The 20,055-nt window shown below is 45.7% G+C and overlaps 1 protein-coding gene across 1 annotated transcript in view; it reads right to left on the reverse strand.

Moving 5' to 3' along the window:
• DNAJC3 (DnaJ heat shock protein family (Hsp40) member C3) overlaps positions 1-20,055 on the reverse strand; it is a 47,081-nt gene that overhangs the window by 19,910 nt on the left and 7,116 nt on the right. The window contains exons 2-5 of the mRNA XM_028526551.2: positions 13,494-13,604; positions 8,109-8,233; positions 4,981-5,055; positions 1,298-1,450 (exon numbers count right to left, since the gene is read on the reverse strand). Coding sequence (XP_028382352.1) covers positions 1,298-1,450; positions 4,981-5,055; positions 8,109-8,233; positions 13,494-13,604 — 464 coding nt within the window. The remainder of the gene's footprint in view (positions 1-1,297; positions 1,451-4,980; positions 5,056-8,108; positions 8,234-13,493; positions 13,605-20,055) is intronic.

Consider the following 20,055-nt stretch of genomic DNA (forward strand, 5'->3'; position numbering starts at 1 on the left):
TATATTCCAACAAAGCCCTTTCCTACCCCCTTCAATTATATAATGGTAAAACTGTAAAGATAAGGGCACGTGGCATTTACTGTCAGAAGGCTGTTCTCGGTGAAGCATCTTTGAGTTTGAAGAGAATACTCTGTGATCAGGTTTTTGTACTTAGTCAACAATTCTAATTTCTAGTATCGAAAAATAAAATCTAGGCTCTAAATTTGCAAAGTATTTTTACTCTACTAATAACTAAATAAAATTCTCTTTTGTAAGTGTCATCTCCGTGAAATTAAACCCTCCTATCACAAAAAGAAAGAGGAAAAGTGTGACAAGGTTGAGGCTTCCTCATCTCAGTTTCATTGAAAAGTTTACAGTGTTTAGTAAGTACACAGGCACTCCTCAAAACGTAAGCCAGGAAGCGCACCAGTGAGGCCTGTGGAAGTATGAATATGCATTTCTTAGAGTTGTTCTGGAGTCGTATCAACTTCTCACGTATATTAAGAGATCAAAATCAACATTGGACATAAGTTAAATATGATGGACAATAAGCTAGGTCAAAATGAATAGTCTAAATGCTGGAAGGTAAAAATTATAACTATTTTTCCTTAAAACATTTACAAAATAATTTAGTAAAACATGAATTCCACTGGGTCTCGTAACAATTTCCTCTGAAAATTATCGAAGTGCCCATTCTACATACACCACGAGTTTGCTGCCAAGATCAAATGAAACTGTATGTCAGAGCGCTATGAGAATGATGAATAAACTGAATCACGACTGCTTTCACTGGAAGGGCAGTCGACTCCCTTCTGAAGCCACCCGTCCTAAGTCCTGGGAGGCGAGGAGACCACAGCCCGCTGTCCCAGCCCAGACCGGCTGGACCCCGGCACTCTTCACCTGCCTTCTCCCCTCGACACGTCCCACTCTCAGCACGCCTCTGTCCGCCCGGACGTTCGTTTCCTCCTCCTCAACCAGCTTTCACCTTCTGCCCCATTATTGAACCTCTAGGGTTTTCTACACCCGCCCCCCCCCCAAAATAATGTAAAGTCAAACAGAACAACTAAAGCAAACAATGTGTAAAACTACGTAACTCCCATCCCACGGCACACTTATTCCATTTACTGAAAACCTCAGTTCCAAATTTTGTCCCATATAAACACCATCTTTCACTTAAGAGCTAAACACACCACGACCAGTCTGATGTTCAGCTACCTAGGATTCCTGTGGCACATAACATACCGAAGTGTACAGTCATGCCTTACAGGAAAAAGCAGTGCACGCTAAGCTCGTCAGCTGCAACATCTAATACACTCACCTCTAAAATCTTATCAAGGAAGGATATAGCTGCAGTATAGTCCGAGTTTTCAAAAGCATCGAGGGCATGCGTGCGCAAACGCTGCATCTCATCAGACTTTATGAGTTGGGACTGGGCTTCCTTTTCTTCATTTTCACTTGGATTAGATTTGAGCTATAAGAATAATAAATTAAACAGGGTTTTCGATCTCTTAGGTCTAACACACACAATATACACAGTGATCTGACCATTCCCAATACTCAGGTTCCCTGGGAGAAAAGGTGGAGACACAGGCAACACCGGCTTGTCCGCTGCCGCGCTCCCGTGCCGCCACCGCCGTGGGCAGCAGCAGCAGCAGAGGCACCTGCCGCCATCGCGGTGCGCGGGAGCGAGCAGCACAGCTGCAGCCCGAAGCCCCGGCCCCACGCTTACGGGAAAGGGAACGTGCTTAGGGATGTGAAAGGGTAGAGAAGAAGAAGTAAGGAGGACACACCTTTCTCACTTTCTCACGTGTAACTAGAGAAAATAACTTGAACTTTATGTATTTTGCCTTCTAGTTAAATTTCTAAGTATTTTAAGTATAAAATAATTTTACCAAAATAATGAAAAACACAGGAAAACTGAAAAAGAAGGTTTTCTTCAAGGTTATAAGAAAAAGATTTGATGTCGGAGGGGCTACAATGTGATAAGAAAGGAAGAATTTACAGGGAAAAATAAGAGTAATACCATTATTTTAAAGACTTATGATACAGTTTTAACAGATGTATACTTTGTTTTTTTTAATAACATTATCTAGGTATAATTTATACACCAAAAATGCACTCATTTTGAGTGTGCGATTCTGTGATTTTTAACAAACTTACGCAGCCGTCACCACAGTTTGACAATTTCTGTCACTGCAGCGAGACCCTGCGCCTACTCACAGTCCACCCCACCCTGGCCTCCTGCACCGTGACTCTCAACAGTGCCCCCGTCCAGGTGGAAAATCTTAAGCGTAATGGCTCAGAAAATTGTGTGCCTGTTATATTAAAAAACTACTAACTTTTCTTTAACTTTTTTCTTTAAGATTACAGTTTATATAACGATTCCTGAAATCTAGTATTCTTATTAACATGGGAATTGTAGTTGATGGGTTTCAGCTTTGGGTATGGTACAGACAATAGATTTTTTTCTAGAAATATCTCTCTTTCAATGGACCAGTCATACTGCTTCCCCTTTAAGTGGATTCATGTTTTTAAAACACCCCACGTCCAGCTGGTAGGAGACAGCACTCCAGATGAAACACCTTCAGACTACCACCACTTGGCAGGGGCTCTACAGTTCCCCCTTTGTTTTCAGGACACTCTGGGTATCCCGTTTGTCTGTATGACCCCTGGCTTTCGAAGGAACAGGCGAGTCCAAGCAGTCCCAGGTAGGTGGGAAGGACCTGGTCACCTCAGCTTGCTCACGGGGTGGCTGTCCCTGCATGACCGAGTTGCCCCGCGGAAGGGAGTTGCGTCAGGGCCATGGAATGCCTGTCTGTGACTGTTTCATCATCCTTGGGCTGGTCTGGAGTACTTCTGGCAGCCCGCAGTGGAAGGAGTGCAGACGGGTGTGGGCTGCACTCTGCTTCCGGTACAAGGGGAAGTCAACTTGTTTTCTGTATGAACACGAGCGCCCCCTTTTGGACAGAGAGTGCTGTAATGAGTTAGGGACTGCCTCTTGGGATGGAATGCACATCTTCCTCTGAAAGGTGAGCCGCTGGGCTCTGCCACGTGGTGGTTTTTCTTGTTGGAGGGCGAGGGAGGGGACCGCCCTCAGTCTTGAGGTGGAGGATAGCAGCTTGGCCTCACTCCACGCTCAGACAATGGGAACAGGAAAGGGGAGTGAGCGCAGGTCACCTGGGCCTCTTTGGGACTGGGCGGCAGCCAGGAAGGGAGGGAAGGGTTCTCTCTAAGGAGGTAAGAAAGGAATCTGTGAAACAAGCTGAGGACTGACTTACGACCCTGGGGAGCTTCAAAGAGGGTTATGTGAGATGAAGGTTTTCGCCCTCACTACAAGGCTGCAGACTCCTCCCAGCTGCCCTCTTACATTCCGGGGCGTTCACACGTGGAGGCTGCACCTGCTGGTGTTTCCCTCCATCCTTGTTCCGTGTTCCTTGACGTCCCTTCTCTTCTCTACTGTTTTACACTTCTGACCCTTCCAGCCAAACCCCTAACCATGACAATAGTTTACTTCTTGTTTCTTACCATTTACTGTGGTCACTGGGCTTTCAGATCAAATAGCTATGGGATGAGGGCTCGGGGAGATTCACTCATCTGCTCTAAATGAACCCGTTTCTGAGACCTCAAATGAAAACAGTGGATTGGTAGTTGTAGAGGGAAGACTTCTAAGATCGCCCAAATGATCCCCACCTCCTGGAATTCATGCCTTTGTGTGATCCCCTCCCCTTGGGTCTGGGAAGAAACTGTAACTCCCTTTAACAAACAGAATGTGACAGAGGTGAAAGGACGTCACTTCAAGTAGGTACACAACACTGTAACTTCCGTCTTGAGAGATCGGTATCTCCCCTCCTTCCCTTCCTCTCTTTGTGTGTCAGCCTTGCCTTCTCACTTGTCCGCTCTATGGACTCAACCTGCCAGGCAGTGAGATGCTTCATGGAGAGGCCCACGTAGGAGGGAACCAAAGGGAGCCTCTGGCCAACAGCTCAAGGAAAAAACCTGAGGCCTCAGTCTAACAGCTGGAGAGGAGCTAAATCCCGCCAGCACCCAGGTGAGTTTGCAAGCAGTTCCTCCCCTGCCAGTCTCCAGACTGCACCGCAGCCCTGTCTGACACCTTGACTGTGGCCTGTGGGAGGTCTGGAGCGAAGGGTCCAGCCACACCTGCCCAGTTCCTGACCCCACGAACTGTAAGATCATACATGCGTGTTGCTGTAAGCTGCTAACTTTGGGCAATTTGTTACTCAGCAATAGATAACTAGTAAAACAGTTTTACCGTCTCTCAATGGCCGGGTTGTGAATATTTCCAGAGAGAGTTCATATTATTAATACTTTAAAATAAAGTCTAAATGGAAAAAGACTAAGCCCAAATCCTGACTTTAACACTTATTATCTATATATCATGGGCATTTTCTTCACCAATCAAAAGGGGGATAATACCACCTACACCCTGAGGAGTGGAGACGAGCTCAGCTGGCATCTCTAGCTTCTCACAAAAGACAAAACAGAGAATGTGCACTACACAAACTGAGTTAGGATTATATATTTATTCCACAGACTGCACCTACCATCTATTAAAATGGTTCTTATGTCAGCCACTAAATATTAATTCAGGAACTGTGATTCTTACATACACAAATCAAGTGATTTTTCCCTTTTGCTATAAAATTATTATTAAGTATCTTCCACCTTCGATGATGTGGCTGAGTGGATTGAGTGCCAGCCTGTGAACCAAAAGGTCACTGGTTCAATTCCCAGTCAGGGCACATGCCTGGGTTGTGGGCCAGGTCCCCAGTTGGGGGCGTGAAAGAGGCAACCAAACGATGTCTCTCTCACACATCAGTGTTTCTCTCCCTCCCTTTCTCCCTCCCTTTCTCCCTCCCTTCCCCCCTCTCTAAAACTAAATAGAAAATATTTTTAAAAAGTAAATGTCTTCCTATACAATACAAATCTAGTATGTTCATTCAAAGTAACATGTTCACAGAACCAAATATAAATTGAACTTACCACTTTTTTAAAATCATCTTCTGCTTCATCAAGTTTTCCTTGTTTCAATAATAAGTGACCTCTCTGTAATCTTGCCTAGAAAAAAAAGGATGTTCTGAGAACAATGCATTTCTAAATTTTCTTTAAACATACAGAATAAAACTAAGCTAATACAGTATTAATGAAATCTTTATTTTCCAATGCCTATTTGACGTGGCACTCTAAGAAAACTTCCTGGAATCAATGAATATGTATAGTTTTTGATAAAGTATATTTCCTTAAGAGTACTTTTTAGTACACCCAAAAAACTTGAAAACATGTCCACACAAAATCTTGTGCATGAATGTTCAGACAAGAGACAAAGAGCGGAAATAACCCAGATTCCATCAACTCAGAAACCAGTGAGCACACGTGACATGTCCATGCAGTGGGATCACTGTCCAGCTGTAAAACGGAATGAAGTGCTGACAGGTGCTGCAGCACGAACCTGGAAAACATTACGCCAAGTGAAAAAAGACACAGGAGGCCACATGTTTTATGATCTCACTTACATGAAATATACAAAACCCTCAGAGACAGAAAAATAAGTGGCTGCCAGGGGCTAGAGAAGATACGAGAGGACTATTAACGAGTGCAGGGTTTCTTTTTGGGTAAAACCTAGTTCTAGTTCTAGTGCTGGAACTAGACAGTGGTGATGCTTGCAGGCCCCGAGAATATATGGATGGTGACCAACTTGAGACGGCTTAACTTACAATTTTTCAACTCTGCAATGGTGCAAAAGTGATATGCATTATTAGAAACCACGCTCTGACTTCTGAATTTTGATCTTTTCCCAGGACAGCGATACGTGGTGCAGTACTCCCCCGAGATGCTGAGCTGGAGCAGCAGGGAGCCAGAGCGCCCGGTCAGCCAACACCCGAGAGGGGAACCACCGACACTCTGCAGTATGTGGACCTGCCCGTGTTTTTCAGACACTGTGTTTAGTGTTCTGCATCCCACCGTGACCCCAAAATGCCCATCCGTGACCTGTGTGCATCAATGGTGAGTAACCATATAACCATTCTGTTTTTCATGTTCCTTATTCAATAAAATGCATGAGAGGGATCAAGACCTGAACCCATAAAACTCCTAAAAGAAAACACAGGCAGTAATCTGTTTGACATTGCTCATAGCAAGAATTTTTTGGATCTGGCTCCTCAAGCAAGGGAAACAAAAGAAAACAAACAAACGGAACTACATTGAACTTAAAAGGTTCTGCACAGCAAAGGAAACCATCATCAAAATATAAAACAACCTACCGAGTGGGAGATATTCTAAGAGATTTATATCCAAAATATGTAAGGAACTCAAACAATTTTCCAAAAAGGACATACAGATGGTCAACCATATGAGGAGATGCTCACCATCATCAATCATCAGGAAACACAAATTAAAGCCCCGATGAGGTGTCACCTGACACCTGTCAGAATGGCCATCATCCATGAATCCATGAACAAGTGTTAGTGAGGATGGGAAAAAAAGGAAACCCTCGTGCACTGTTGGTGGGATGGTGAAATGGCGCAGCCATTAGGGAAAACAACATAAATACAACTACCATATGACCCAGCAATCCCACTTCTAGTGTTTATCTAAAGAAATCCAAAACACTATTTTGAAAACATATATGCACCCCTACATTCATTGCACGGTTATTCACAATGGCCAAGATATGGAAGCGGCGTAAGCGTCCACTGATGGGTGAACAGACGAAGAAGACTTGGTGCTTATTTACAGCTGCACTGGAGCATCCCTCCGCCATGAAAAAGAATGAAAGACTGCCATCTGTGACAACACGAGTGGGCCTAGAGGGTACCATGTTAAGTGGAAAAAGTCAGAAAAAGAAAACTGCCATTTGATTTCACTGACAGGGGAATCTAAAAACAATAAACAAAATAACCTCATAGATACAGAGAACAGTTCATGGCTGCACGATGGGAGGGTGTTCAGGGGGAAGGGTGGAAAAGGTGAAAGGGACTGAGAAGTAGAAATGGCCAATTGCCAAATCAGGGGGACGTGAAGGACAGCACAGGGAACCAGAGTAAATCGTAGGGAACGGAGTGAATGACACTGTAACCACCAAGGAGGGTGTGAGACGGGCACTAGACTCATCCGGTGCATCCTCTGGAAGGTGCACAAACGTCCCATCACTGTGTTGTGCACTTGAGACTAGCATAATATCGTACGTCAACTGTAACTGAAACATTTGAAAAATATTAAGAGAAACCACGTAGATATTCCACTACAACTTATATATTCCTTTTATGATACAGAAAATTTCCCTAGTCCTCTGTTAAGTGCATCAATACACATAAAAAGCAATATTAAAGCTACTTCAACCAGTTAAAAGCTACTATAATACTAGGATAATGAGTTACTTAACCTTTGTCAAAGGCTGTGCTTAGCTGTATAAAGTAATAGATTAAAGAAAATTAGATACTTGGGAATTCCATCTTGAAATAATATAATATTTCAAACCAAACATTCACCCATATCTAATTAGTTATCTCAAATTCTTTTGGAATATGGCAGGATATAATCAATAAATGAGTTACCAATTAATTCTGAAATCATCTAACTGGCCCTGTTATCCTAAGCGATTACACTGACCCACCAGCCCTCCACTTCTGAGGCCTGCATGTTGGTTCCAGGGGAGGCCCCTGTCTAAGCCAGCACTGCATCCTCACCACCAACCACTGCCTAGCCCCGTTACCCCTCTTCTTTCTTGTTCCGGCTAGAGACTAATTGTTGTCCGTTACAAGCTGTTGTTAGTTACTGGACAGCCTTTTCGTCTAACAGCCACTTAGTCAACTTATTTATCTGCCTCACTTCTTGCCCTACACTCCAACCTCCACACGGAGGTCTTTCTAAATGACAGATGAGTATCACCATGAAGATTCTAAGAATTATCTAGTGCACCCACTGTTCCTCTTTCACACGGACCTTTCAGGCCAAGGACTTCGGAAGTCTCTAGTTGCCCCGTCCACCACTCCACAGTGGCTGGCGTTCACAGCCTCCAGCCATGCCCAGCGTGCCAGTCAGCACCGTGAGAAACAAATGACCTCTTCAGAGTCCCCTCAAACCCCCCTTTAAAGAAAGCTTAGTACCCTTACCGCGGTGAAGTCCACCTTCAGTTCGATCACTTTAGTCAGGTCAGGGAGCGCGGCCTTCGACTTGCCCATGGCCAGAAAGACCGTGGCCCTCCGGTAGTAGGCGACATAGTTATCGGGGTCACCGTCTGGAAATTAAAATAATAAACATTAGCTCTCCGTAGTTTATTTTAAAAACCTGATCACCTGAATAATCAGAGTTTGCTACTCTATTAAGGGAGGCTAATTAAGAAAAGAATTTCTTCCTCAACTGTCAGTCGTGTTGCCCAGCAAGATCACCGTGAATGAAGCCAGACCAGGCATCAGCCAACAGCGGCCTCGAGCCAAATCCAATCCACAGACTTCAAGTAAAGAATGTTTTTTGCATTTTTAAAGAGCTGTCAAAAATGCAAAAATATAAAACAGAGCCTAAAATGTTTATTATCTGGCCCTTAAGAAAGAAAGTTCACCGCCTCTGGTCTGAAATATTAACTATAGTTATGTCATAACTTTGTCTTTATGGAAATGTTCTTAAGTGAAATACTGACTGAAAATGTGCATTATACACTTTTTCACAGGATTTTAGAAAATTACAGACATCCAGTAAACTGACATATTGAATGTGCAGTCTCTGCTCCCTTACAAACTCCAACAAGTTATACCTGAGGAAACGCAGGTATAAGCCTTAGACCAAGGGGAAGACTGGAAGTGAGAGCAAGTCTAAAGAGCAAGACCAGAGAGGTCAAAAATATCCGACAAAGGAGAGCAGATGGATGAGAAAGATGTTGGAGCTAATTCTGCTCTGCTCAGCACCTGCGAAGGGGGGAAGGAGTAAATTCAACTAGAATCAAACCTCATGCCGCTAAACAATCCTTCCAAAAAGCAACTTTGAAATATATAGATATCAAGAATGTTAAAAATTATCTTGACCAAATGTAGCCATGTATCTTTAAAAAAAATCTCTGCACACAGATGTCCATCATTATAAAAGTTACCACTAAAAGTTCTACCCCTGAAAGTCCTATCATCTGAAAAACACGGCCGTATGGAAACGTACATGGCCATATGGAAACGTACACAGCAGCACAGTATACTGAGCAAACCGGTACGCTCGGCCACCTGGCACCTGGACACGTGACCCAACAATTAGTGTTGAAGGAAACAGGTTTTTATTCACAGCGTTCCAACCCACGGTGGGCGAGAGCACTCCTGCTCAGAGCCTTGTTCTCCAACAAAGCCCAGCACTTCCCTGGCTCTCCAAATGGCTATAAACCAGAACCACGCCCAGAAGTTCCCCATGTCCTTATCTGTTCTTAAGCCGGCTGTGCAAACCGGTCTCCGTCCCCTATTGAAGGTGCACTTATAGGTTTCAGAGCTGCCACCTCCCACAGCAGCTCTCTCCTTCAGGAGGTGGGGTGCAGTGTTCTCAGCCTCCGTGCAGTGGCTCAGGGAAACGCGTGCCGTGTTACACTGGGTCAGGGGGGAGTCCAGGAAGGCACACGTCCCAAGAGAGTGGCTTCTCCGTACGCCCTGTAATTCAGCGTTCCTGGTCACAGTTCAGATCCAAACATCCCTCACAAGTCCGTGCTGGGTTAGGTAGGTCCCCGCACAGCTCCATCAGCTCTGCCCCGGTCTTCTCTTTCTTATTCCAGATCTCCTGGTGGAATCTCACTCCAAACCACATGGATTTCCATTACACACCACACTAGGTAGCCAGACCCCACCCTACACCCTTTCTGGCCATGTGGCCTTCTTCTTCCTCCTCCTCTCCCAGCCCGCCCTCATTTTAAATGCTTGTCCTGCAACTTCCTCTGTTACCTCACATCCAGCCCGTCCTATGATGTGCCGTTTTTGCCACTTGCCCCATTTCTTTTGCCTTCTTTTGGCTGCCATCTTTAGTGAGGGCAAGAGTTCCCAGTGACACAGGGGCATCCGCCTCCTCTGGCTCTGTCACAAGTCACGCCTTTCACCCTGGCACAGACCTCTCCAGGCAAGAAAGGTACACCTATCAACTTGCCATTGTTATGCAAGAGTGTCTTAAGTGCTGATAATCATCCACTTCCCCCTTCCCCCAACCAAGGGAGGGTGGGGGTTTTCTCCTATTTTCAGGAGGTCTCCACTCTGCACCTCATTACAACAGTATACAGTTATTCAGAATTATGGTTTTCAGTTGTTAATGGCACTGAAAATCACCTGAAGTACTGCTGGGGGAAGGCGGGTCAGGAGAGGAAACCGTACATGCAAGATGATACACAAATGACCAATAAGCACAGGAAAAGATGTTTAACATTACTAATCACTAGATTATGCAAATCAAAGACACACTGAGATACCAGCTCACATCCATCAGGAGGAAAGAAGGAATTAAGGAAGGAATGAGAAGGCAGGGAAGGAGGGAGGGAAGGAGGAAATCATGCTGGTGAGGATGTGGACAAACTGCAGCTGGTGTGCGCTACTGGAAGGACTGTAATACGGTGCAGCTGCTGTGGGGAGTTCCTCAAAACTTACACACAGAATTACCATATGAACCGCCAATTCCACTTCGTGGTGTGTACCAAACAGAAGTGAAAGTGAAGTTCAAGTGGACATCTATATGGTCACGTTCACGGAAGCATTATTCACAGTGGCCCAAAGATGGGGAACTAATGTGGTATATACCTACAATGAAATATTATTATTTAGCCTTCCGACACAGATGAACCTTGAAGGCATTATTATCCTAAGGACAAATGTTGCATGAATTCCGCTTCTAGGAGGTACCTAGAGTAGTCAGTTTTATAGAAACAGAAATTAAGAGTGGTGGGTGCCAGGGGAACACATATTTCAAAATGTTTCACAATGAACATGGAGTACTTTTACATTCATTAATTTAAAAAAGAAGAAGAAAGAAAAGTTCTCCATGCCTTAATTTATCTGAAGCAAAGAATAAAAGATACTAGGAGTAACATGACTTAAGGCCTGGTGTTTGTTTACCTCACATGCCACCATCATCTTCACACGCCCAAATCCTACTCAGTCCTCGAGGCTTAGCTCAAACGACTGCCTTGATTACAAGTGTGAGCAGATGGGACACCAGCCTTGCCCAGGTACAGTTTGTTTTCAGTCCGGCTCCCAGCTCACCCAACTCTACCCCTTCATTCATTCAGACTTTAACTGGGCTCTACCAGGTATTAAAAAATAATGGTAGTAATAGTAGAATAGTACCTATCCTTAAGAAGTTCACAATCTTTTTGAACTGGAACGTGACCTTTGGAAAGTCACTAGAACATTCTGTTTCCTTCCTTCTGCCTAAATGGGAGTGGTAATGTCTACCTCCTTTCACAAGGGTCGCTCAAATGTCATGAGAAAATAGCACATGTTACGTGACATAAATGTAAACATGAATTTTGTTTTTTGACTTAGCACAACTACATAAGAATGATGATACTGGTTTTCTTACCGAGCACACGGAGAAACCTACCATTTCGGGCATGCCTGCTTTAGGCAGTCCTTCACGCAGATACACCTAAGCCATTCTAACTGCAGGAACACCCTGCACTTCCGGTCAGAGCCACGGAGCACAAGGCCGGGCTGTGGGGATGGGGGGCGGGGCCACGGTCACACCTGCACTGCACTGTCTCTCAACAAAACTGCCGTCCGGCCGCAGCACTTTGAAATGAATGCAGCTGTTTCACAACACGATTTGAAAAGCAATAATAGTCAACACTCTTCCTGAAGTCAAAATGTTTCCAGCACATCAAGAATATTTCCCAATCGGTTCTAAATCTTAAAACCCCTGCCAAAAAACATGTATTTGCCGGATAGAAAAAATTTTCAAACCCAACCACTGACAGATCTGTACTACAGGGTAGAAACAATTACGTGTGTCGCTATGCAGTTTTAATACATAAGCCTTTTATTGTGTAAAAATGTGATCTTAAAACACTGTGCCCAAGTAACATTCAAAACATTCCAAGTCATTTTTCAAAAATAAAAATGGAAGAAAGGGTGTCACAACCATAAATAATGTCTGCAACATTATAATAAAAAATGACTCGTTGATACTGTGCTGCCAGCCAACAAATTCTATCAGAAACTTTAATAGCAATTTCTAACCACAGATGAAGTTATAGAAATAAAGTACATCACAAAATTTAGATGTTGGGAGGTATCAATACTTTCATGGATGAGTAAACATTTAATAAAGAAGTTAATGAACTTCCCAGGCAGCCGGTGTAAAGCAGTGCACTAGGACACGGACGATGCTTCGCCACCCGGACCAGGGGCGTGCGCTGGGCAGCAGCCGGCTCTGTGGCCTGCCGCAGTCAGTGCGCACCTGCCGGCCAGGGGCTCTCACCGGCGCGCTGGGTTACCTGAGCGCCCAGTGCGGCCGCAGGAAACTGGATGTTCGGTAAACAAGACGCCTGAAATGGAGGATCTACACTTCTTTTCTGGTGAGTACACATCTCCTGAGAGATCAACGGGCCGTGACACCACACCACCCGATCACTATCTGCTCACCACAGACTGCCATCATCTACAATCTGAGCTGGACTTTCTACAGCCAGTGATGAACAAGCAGGGCTCACGCACACCGAAGTGGTGGCCGGCTCGGACCACCCGCGCCTCCTCCAGAAACTACGAGGTGTGTGCCGTCTGAGAATCGCTGCTGCCCTAGTCGTGAACGCACACTGTTCACGTCTGCCCTCCACTCGACCTCACAGAGGAGTGACTTGGCTTCAGCTGTGTCAGTTTACACCTTTCCATGAAGACGGTAATAACTTAGTGGGCATTTTGGGGGAGAGCCAGCTCAAGAATTTCTGTATGGCAGTAAAGCTAAAGAAAAAACAGGCCGTCATTTTAAACTACTTTAACAATACACGCCATAGCCCATAATGTTTCTGCTAAACGTGGGATTAGAGAAAGAAAATGATCAAGTGTAAAGCAGGTAGAAAACATGTAAGTTTCTGCAAATATTCGTATGGTAGTGGGGCAGAACCAGTACTTTTTGTAAGACTCACTTTATCCGAGACAAAAACTGAATCTGTTTCGTCCCAAGCCGCCGCGCTGAAGGCAGTTCCCATCACCAGGAAAGTAACTATCCCACCGAGGACCTCACTCATCAGGAAAAGTAAATTGTATTTAGTGAAATCTTTTCAGAGGGAGGAAAATTACGTAATACATTGAAAAAAGCTTTCTGGCTAAACGATCTTGAATTATTCCTGGTATTTTTAATAGTACATCTCAGTTACCTGGAAAATTCTCTCATGCTAAATAAATATGCACTCCAGTGTTCTGCATTTATTTTACTAATCTATTTCATTCAGAATCCTGTAGATATTTTTAAATGTTTAAAGTTGCTCAAAAAATCGCTATAAATAGAAGTCACTAAGGTGGGGCCACTCAGCGTTCTGCTTCCGAGACACAAACCTACTGCAGCGTGAAACTGTGAGAGTGCATCAGCCAGCTGTCCAGCCGCGAGTAATTTCTTGCCCAGTTCAAGATGTTTCTCAACATCTGCATTGACTCCACATTCAGCACCTGAAAACAAATTTTGGAAAAATTAATTTTCCATGGACCAGGATTTAATTCTCAAGAATAAAATATTAAAGCTATAATTATCCGTCTCACACATTTATCAGATGGGAAAAGTAACGGGAGCTGGAAAGCAAACGAAAGAACGCAGCAACGGCACATTTTATCGAGTATAAGCAACCCCAAAATACACCGTACCAACCCAGTCAATGAAAAGAATGTAGCCAGTCTACGAAATATAAGGGAAATTGTGTAACAAACACAGCATCAGTAAAAGTATGTCGAACAACAAAATTAGAACTGCTTTGTGAAACCAGACTCTCACTCTAATGAGTATCACCGAGACCACTGTAACGAATGTGCAAGTCCTTGCTGCGCATGCACAAAGCACCACGCACTGTTCTAAGTGGTTGGGATACGTGCATGAGACAGACAACACCTGTGCCCCTCACGGTGCCTGACGTTATGGGAGGGGACAGACACGGGAAATAAGGAAATCACCTACCAGGTTGGGGGAAAGGACTATGGAAAGGGCAGAACCCTGTGACGGGCTCAGGAGTGCTGCGGCTTTCAGGATTAAATAAGGTGGGGAAGGGTGGGCTTCACTGAGAAGCTGGCATTTGAGCAAAGATTTAATTGGAGGAAGTGAGGAACTGAACATGCCGATATCCGGGGCAGAAGCCTTCCGAGAGGAACCAGCTGGTGTGCGGGCCCTGTGTCAGGAGCACACAGGGTCATGTTCCAGGAACAGCACGGAGGCTAGAGTGGCTACCACAGAGCTAACGGGCGCAGGGCAGTGGGGGCGGGGGTTGTATCACAGGAAGCCAAAGCAGAGGGCCTGACTGTGGACAGAGTCAGTTTCACAGGATGAATCGGGAGCTACTGAGGAACTCTCAGTGGAGAACACGATAGATCGGACTAACTGAGCCAACCACCAAGGCACACCGCCCTAGCCACCTGCCCCGGGGGTGCCTCCCTCAGCAACCCAGCAGCCGTGGCCAGACACACCTCCCAGCGAGGCGCTGTGCCCTCCAGGCTCCGTACCCACCACACCCGTACCTGAGAGGGTTCTTTCCTGCTTCCCCAGCTACCGTGGACCAGCTCTTGCCTTAGCAGCTCCGCAGACTTTCCTACCAGCAGACTTAGGCTGCAGCCGTACCTTCTCCAGTGAGGTCTGAGCCCCAGCCGAGTGCAGGGATGCTAACACAGCCAGCCAGCCTGAGCGTGAGCAGCCGGCCGCAGGGTGAGCCTGGGCCCAGCTTGTCACTTCAGAGGGGTGGGCCGTGTGGAGGCTGCTTAGAGATTTAGGGGCACCTGGTGGACTCCAACCAGCGCCCCTGGATGTGCAGGCGCTATGTCCAGGGTCAGGAGGGGGACTGAGGGCTGCGGCATCTCCAGGCCTCCTGCCGATGGGTCCCACAGCCAGCCCTCTCAATGCCCCGACACCGCAGACAGTCCGGGAGCACCGGGGAGCCTCCCCCACTGGCCAAGAGGGTGCAGGGGGAGGTTCTTACACTGAGTGCACCAAAGCTAGAATGATAATTGGATAGGAAAATAAAAGCCCTATCCCTGTAAGAACTGGGGGGTTGGGCAGGAAGGGGAGGTGGTCTTTGAGATGGGAGTCCACCATTCTCCCAGGTCCCAGCACCTGAATAAGACCCTTTCCTTCTGCACCAGCCCCTGTCTCACAAGTTGGGCTTTCATTGCATCAGACAGCCAAACCCGAGTTTTGGTTACAGGAGGTCCCCCTTCCAAGCTGGCCCTTCCTTGGGAACTCTTTCCAGCACAGAACATCCTTTAGAGTTCCCTTTACATCTTTACAGTTGCTCTCCTGGCACCACTTAACAATTCTTTATATTAAACTCCCCTCTTTTCAAATTACCACGTGGCCTCTGTCTCCTGAGAAGACCGAGACTTATACACAACTGATACTGACAGTGGTTCCAGGGGACAGACCCACAAAGATGGGCTATGACAACTGCTCACGCCCTTGAGCTTGAGTGCAGTGCTGAGCTCCTTGACAATGAGGAACAAGACGTTAGTAATCCACGGCAGGTACTGGAGTCAAAATTAATCAAGATACCATTCGTGGTCCGCAGTAAGCGAGTGCTAACAGGGACGTGCGCTGGACACCCAAGAGGCCTTAAGCTCTACCAGACCATAGAGAACCGTGATGCGGGGTAGACTCTTCTCAGTCCACTAGAACACTTACACAGAAAAAAATAACACGCTCAGGCCCAACTCTCAGATCAGTTCTCTTGGGGTTTCCATGGCAGCTCTAAAACAATCTCCTATATTTTGTGGCCACAGAGCTAATTTAGCTGAAAATAAAACACAAAGTTCACTTTTGAGGGTAGTTAAAACAATAGTTGAATTCACAGTATCACCAGGCTTCTCCTCTGAAATTTAGGACATGCGTTAAGCAAACAATGGGATCCTCAAACCTACAAAGCAGACATTTAGTTAGACCCAGATGAAGCTAACCAACTTAACCCCTCGAGTTCTCCGAGCCTGCCTTACCAGTAGAAAGTAGCGTGCCCTCCCGTATCAGTGGAGACTAGCCTTCCACAGCTTAAAATTCCCAGGACAACCTTACAAAGGGCAAATGCCATGAAAAGGGACATTTCTCTTCATTAAAACGTACCCTAACCACTCCTGATGTCACCAGACAGGCATACACTATGACAAAAGGAAAGAGATTCCACACCAAAAGAACTGCAAGATGTTGATGGTGAACAGAAACCCATGGAACATGTGTGGAAATGGATTCCAAAAGTGTTAGACCAAGGAGGGTGAAGTTAATAGCCCATATGTTCTGATTCATTGATAGGTGCCCACTTACTACAGCAGAAGTCAGCACACTGTCCTTTCAAATCAAAGTTTGCTGGCACACAGCCATGCCCTTTCATCCCACATTGTCTATGGCTCTTAAGCTGCAATGGCAAAGTGGAGTGATTGTGAGAAAAATCATATGATCTGCAAAACCTAAAATATTTCCTATCTGACGCGTCACAGAAAAGGCATCCTATGTACAATATTTCCTGCGTCTTGTATCTTCTTCAATAAATGTCTCTGTATGTCATATGACAGGGCTCGATACCTTCTGGACAGACCTCATATATTAGGGGACCACCCGCAACCTTCTCGGAGCTCTGTGGTCACTCTTCTTTGTGGGACAGGTATGAATATGGCCGATGCCTCCACCGAGATGGGCCTTCCGATTTCAGTGGGGATGATGGGATCCTGGAGCAGCTGAGGCTGAAGTAGCAGCACTTCACCACCACAGTCTAGGTGAGCACAGCAGCCGTAAACAGCATCAACTACCGCAGAGAATCTTAATAATCAGGTATAAAACGACCGTCTTTGAGGATGTCAATCAAATCTCTTCCCTCCAATACCAGTGCCTATGCAACAGACCCATGAACCAAGTGGCCATGGCGGCAGGGACAGGGAATAGGAATGGGCTCAAAAACAGACCACTCCTCACTGATGTGGTTCAGTACCTAATCTGACAACGCTACCAAAAAACAAACCCGAGTTCTCAGTACAGCACCGTAAGGAGAAAAGGGGGCAGGGGACAAGCCATCCACCTGGCAGCGGATTGATATCCTGGTTCTCTTCCATAATGGATCACTTTCATGTATTCAGCACATGGACTTGCCTGTGCCGCTTCAGCCAGCACCACCACTGACCGACAGACTCTCAGGAGCATCATTCACCGTGGTGGCATTCCGCACAGCTTTGTAGCTAATCAAGAAACACATCTGTGCATTTCACAGCAGAGAAAGTGCCGCAATTTGCTCGCGCCCATAGAATTAACGGGTCTTACAACACACTGCGTGACCCAGAAGCAGCATGCCCACTTGAAAAGTGGAATGGCAACGCTAGTTGGGAGACAAAAACCTACATGACTCCTCTGCAAGCTACAGGGTATGCTTTCAGGGGCAAGGCATCAGACGGTGGGCTCGCATCTCCCACAGCCGGAACACGTGGGTCCGGGAATCAGGAAACACCAGTGGGAGTGGCTTCTCTTGTTATCACACCTCATAATCCACTTGCAAAATGTTTGCTTCCGGTCCTGGCAAGCTGAGCTCTGGTGCTATGGAGTTCTCATTCCCGAGAGGGTAAATGCTTCCACAAGGAAGTACACCAGAGTGCCAATGAACTGGAAAATGAGAATGCCACCTCACCATGCTGTACTCGTGTTGGCGCTAAACCAACAGGCCAAAAATAATTTTTTAAAAAAAGTCAATTACGAAGGACCTTTATTGCTGCTATATAGTAGTGGTAGCTACATTTGGAACCCAGGAGATTCCCCATGGTCTTAAGTACTTCCAACATCAAAGGGTAAAGAAAAACTACAGCAACCTAAAAAAAAACAAAAAACAAAAAACAGAACAGTTGACCACTTAGGAATAAAGGTTCGGGTCACACCACCAGGTAAAGAAGCCAGAGTGGCTGAGGGCAGAAGCAGGGGACAGGTGCCTGAAGAAGGAAGCCGTAAGTACCAACGACGACCTCATTGCCAGACACAAAGACTGCAGTAGCTTGGTGTACCTCCGCTGCTTACTGTACACTTAACGTTCACCTGTAAACACAGTCGGTCCTCAAAACCCACAGGCTCTGTCTTTATGCACTCTCCCAACAATAAAATGTATTTGTAACCCCTAAAACTCATGTATGACCCCCAAGATGATAATACTTAGGGTACCCTGGCAGTCATTCAGGGGCACGGGCCCGTGCGGAATGGGGGGAAGCTTCAGCCTCTTGAGGTACAACGCCCAGATGCGGTCAAGCAAGGCAGTGCGTCGCCTTCCTCTCTCAGCTCTCGCATTACAAACACGTGCCCTTTCCACGGTGCAGGAGAGCCGTGTTTTCCGGAGTTTTGTGCTTTCTGTCGGGGAGCTCACTGTTTGAGACGGCGCTCAAGTACAGTGCTGTCCAGTGTTCCTACGGGGAAAAGGCGGTGATGTACCCTTTCACAGAAAGTATGTGAGTCAGAAAAGCGTCATTCGAACATGAACGAGAAAGCTGCTGGCCATGACTCCAATGTTAATAAATCAACAATATATATTAAATAAGATGCTGTCAAACAGAAACACACATAAAACAAGGTTATGTTTTGATCTGTTGACAAAAATGCAGTGACCAGAGGCTTGCAGGATGCTAACCCTGTGATTCCCTCTAGAAGCAACGGTTCAGTATCTGCTAATTCAGGGTAGCAATGACTCATGAAACACAACTACCACGAATAACTGTAGAGAGTCCACTGCACTGACCATACTGTCTCTAACTTGCATTCCTATTTTACATACAATTGTTGAAATTAATTTTATACTTCAGTCTGTACATACTGAATACTGAGTGGGACAGTGAGAGCAGTCATTGAAACAGCCAGTAATGGACGTGGTGACTTAGAACTGGGTCTCCTCTACTGTGGTACAGGTGAGAACTTCCTCACTTATGAGAATAGCTGTGTCTTGCTAGGTAGAAAATACTCAGAGTCGTCTTGTTGTCCTGGAGTTCCAGTGTGTGCAGAGGGGTACATGTGGAAAGCCAGTAGCCAAAGCACTTCTTTTTTACAATGAACATGATGTTAAACTATTGAGGAGGCTAAAGGGGCATTGTAGGGAAAAGAAATCAGAACAGCAGTCACTTGGGAAAGGGGGAGAAAGGACAGGCCGGGAAAGGGCGGGAGAGAACTTTCTGTGATTGCCGATGATGTTCCAGTCTTTGTAGAGGTATGGGCAGTTATCTAGCTCACCAAGCGCACACTTGAAATATGGACATTTGTGCCCAAAACAGTTGTTTATGATATGCATGTTGAAGTATTTAGGGGCATCTGTACCAATGTTATTTTAAAATGTATTTTTTGGAAAGAATAATGGATGGATAAAGACATAACCAGATGGATATGCTCTGAAAATGTGGTTTATTTTCTTCCATCTTCAATACAAAATGGCTACACAAAAATCCACCAATTTTGATTCTTTTTAAAGCATGCTGATATGAGAGCTGTCACAATACAGTCTAACAAAACTGTTTCCAGTGAAGTTAAAGACAGCTAAGCACTATTAGAGCCATCTTATAGGAAAAATCAAATGAACTTCTTGGCCAGCACTATACTAGTCTAGGTGCTCTCTGCCACATCTCTCGGCACTTGCTGTTTCGGGAGGAGGCCTTCCCCACTTGCCCAGCCGGAAAATTTCTACTTCATCAGGATTCTGTCCTCACACGCTGGCTCCCTTGGAAGCCTTCCCGAACTGCTTCAGTGAGATGGCAGGGAAAAGGCGGTGCTGTGTTCCCACTACATTTTGCGTCCCCATGCTCACAAGTACGTGACTTCACTTTGCAGTGCCATTGCCTCAATACACTGACCTTCATGGTTTGCGTGCCTCTCAGAATGCCCAGCCCCTCGACCCCTCAACTCTCAGACCAAAGCAAACCAAAGAACCTC

The sequence above is a fragment of the Phyllostomus discolor genome, chromosome 11 (assembly GCF_004126475.2).
Source record: "Phyllostomus discolor isolate MPI-MPIP mPhyDis1 chromosome 11, mPhyDis1.pri.v3, whole genome shotgun sequence".
Lineage (NCBI taxonomy): Eukaryota > Metazoa > Chordata > Mammalia > Chiroptera > Phyllostomidae > Phyllostomus > Phyllostomus discolor.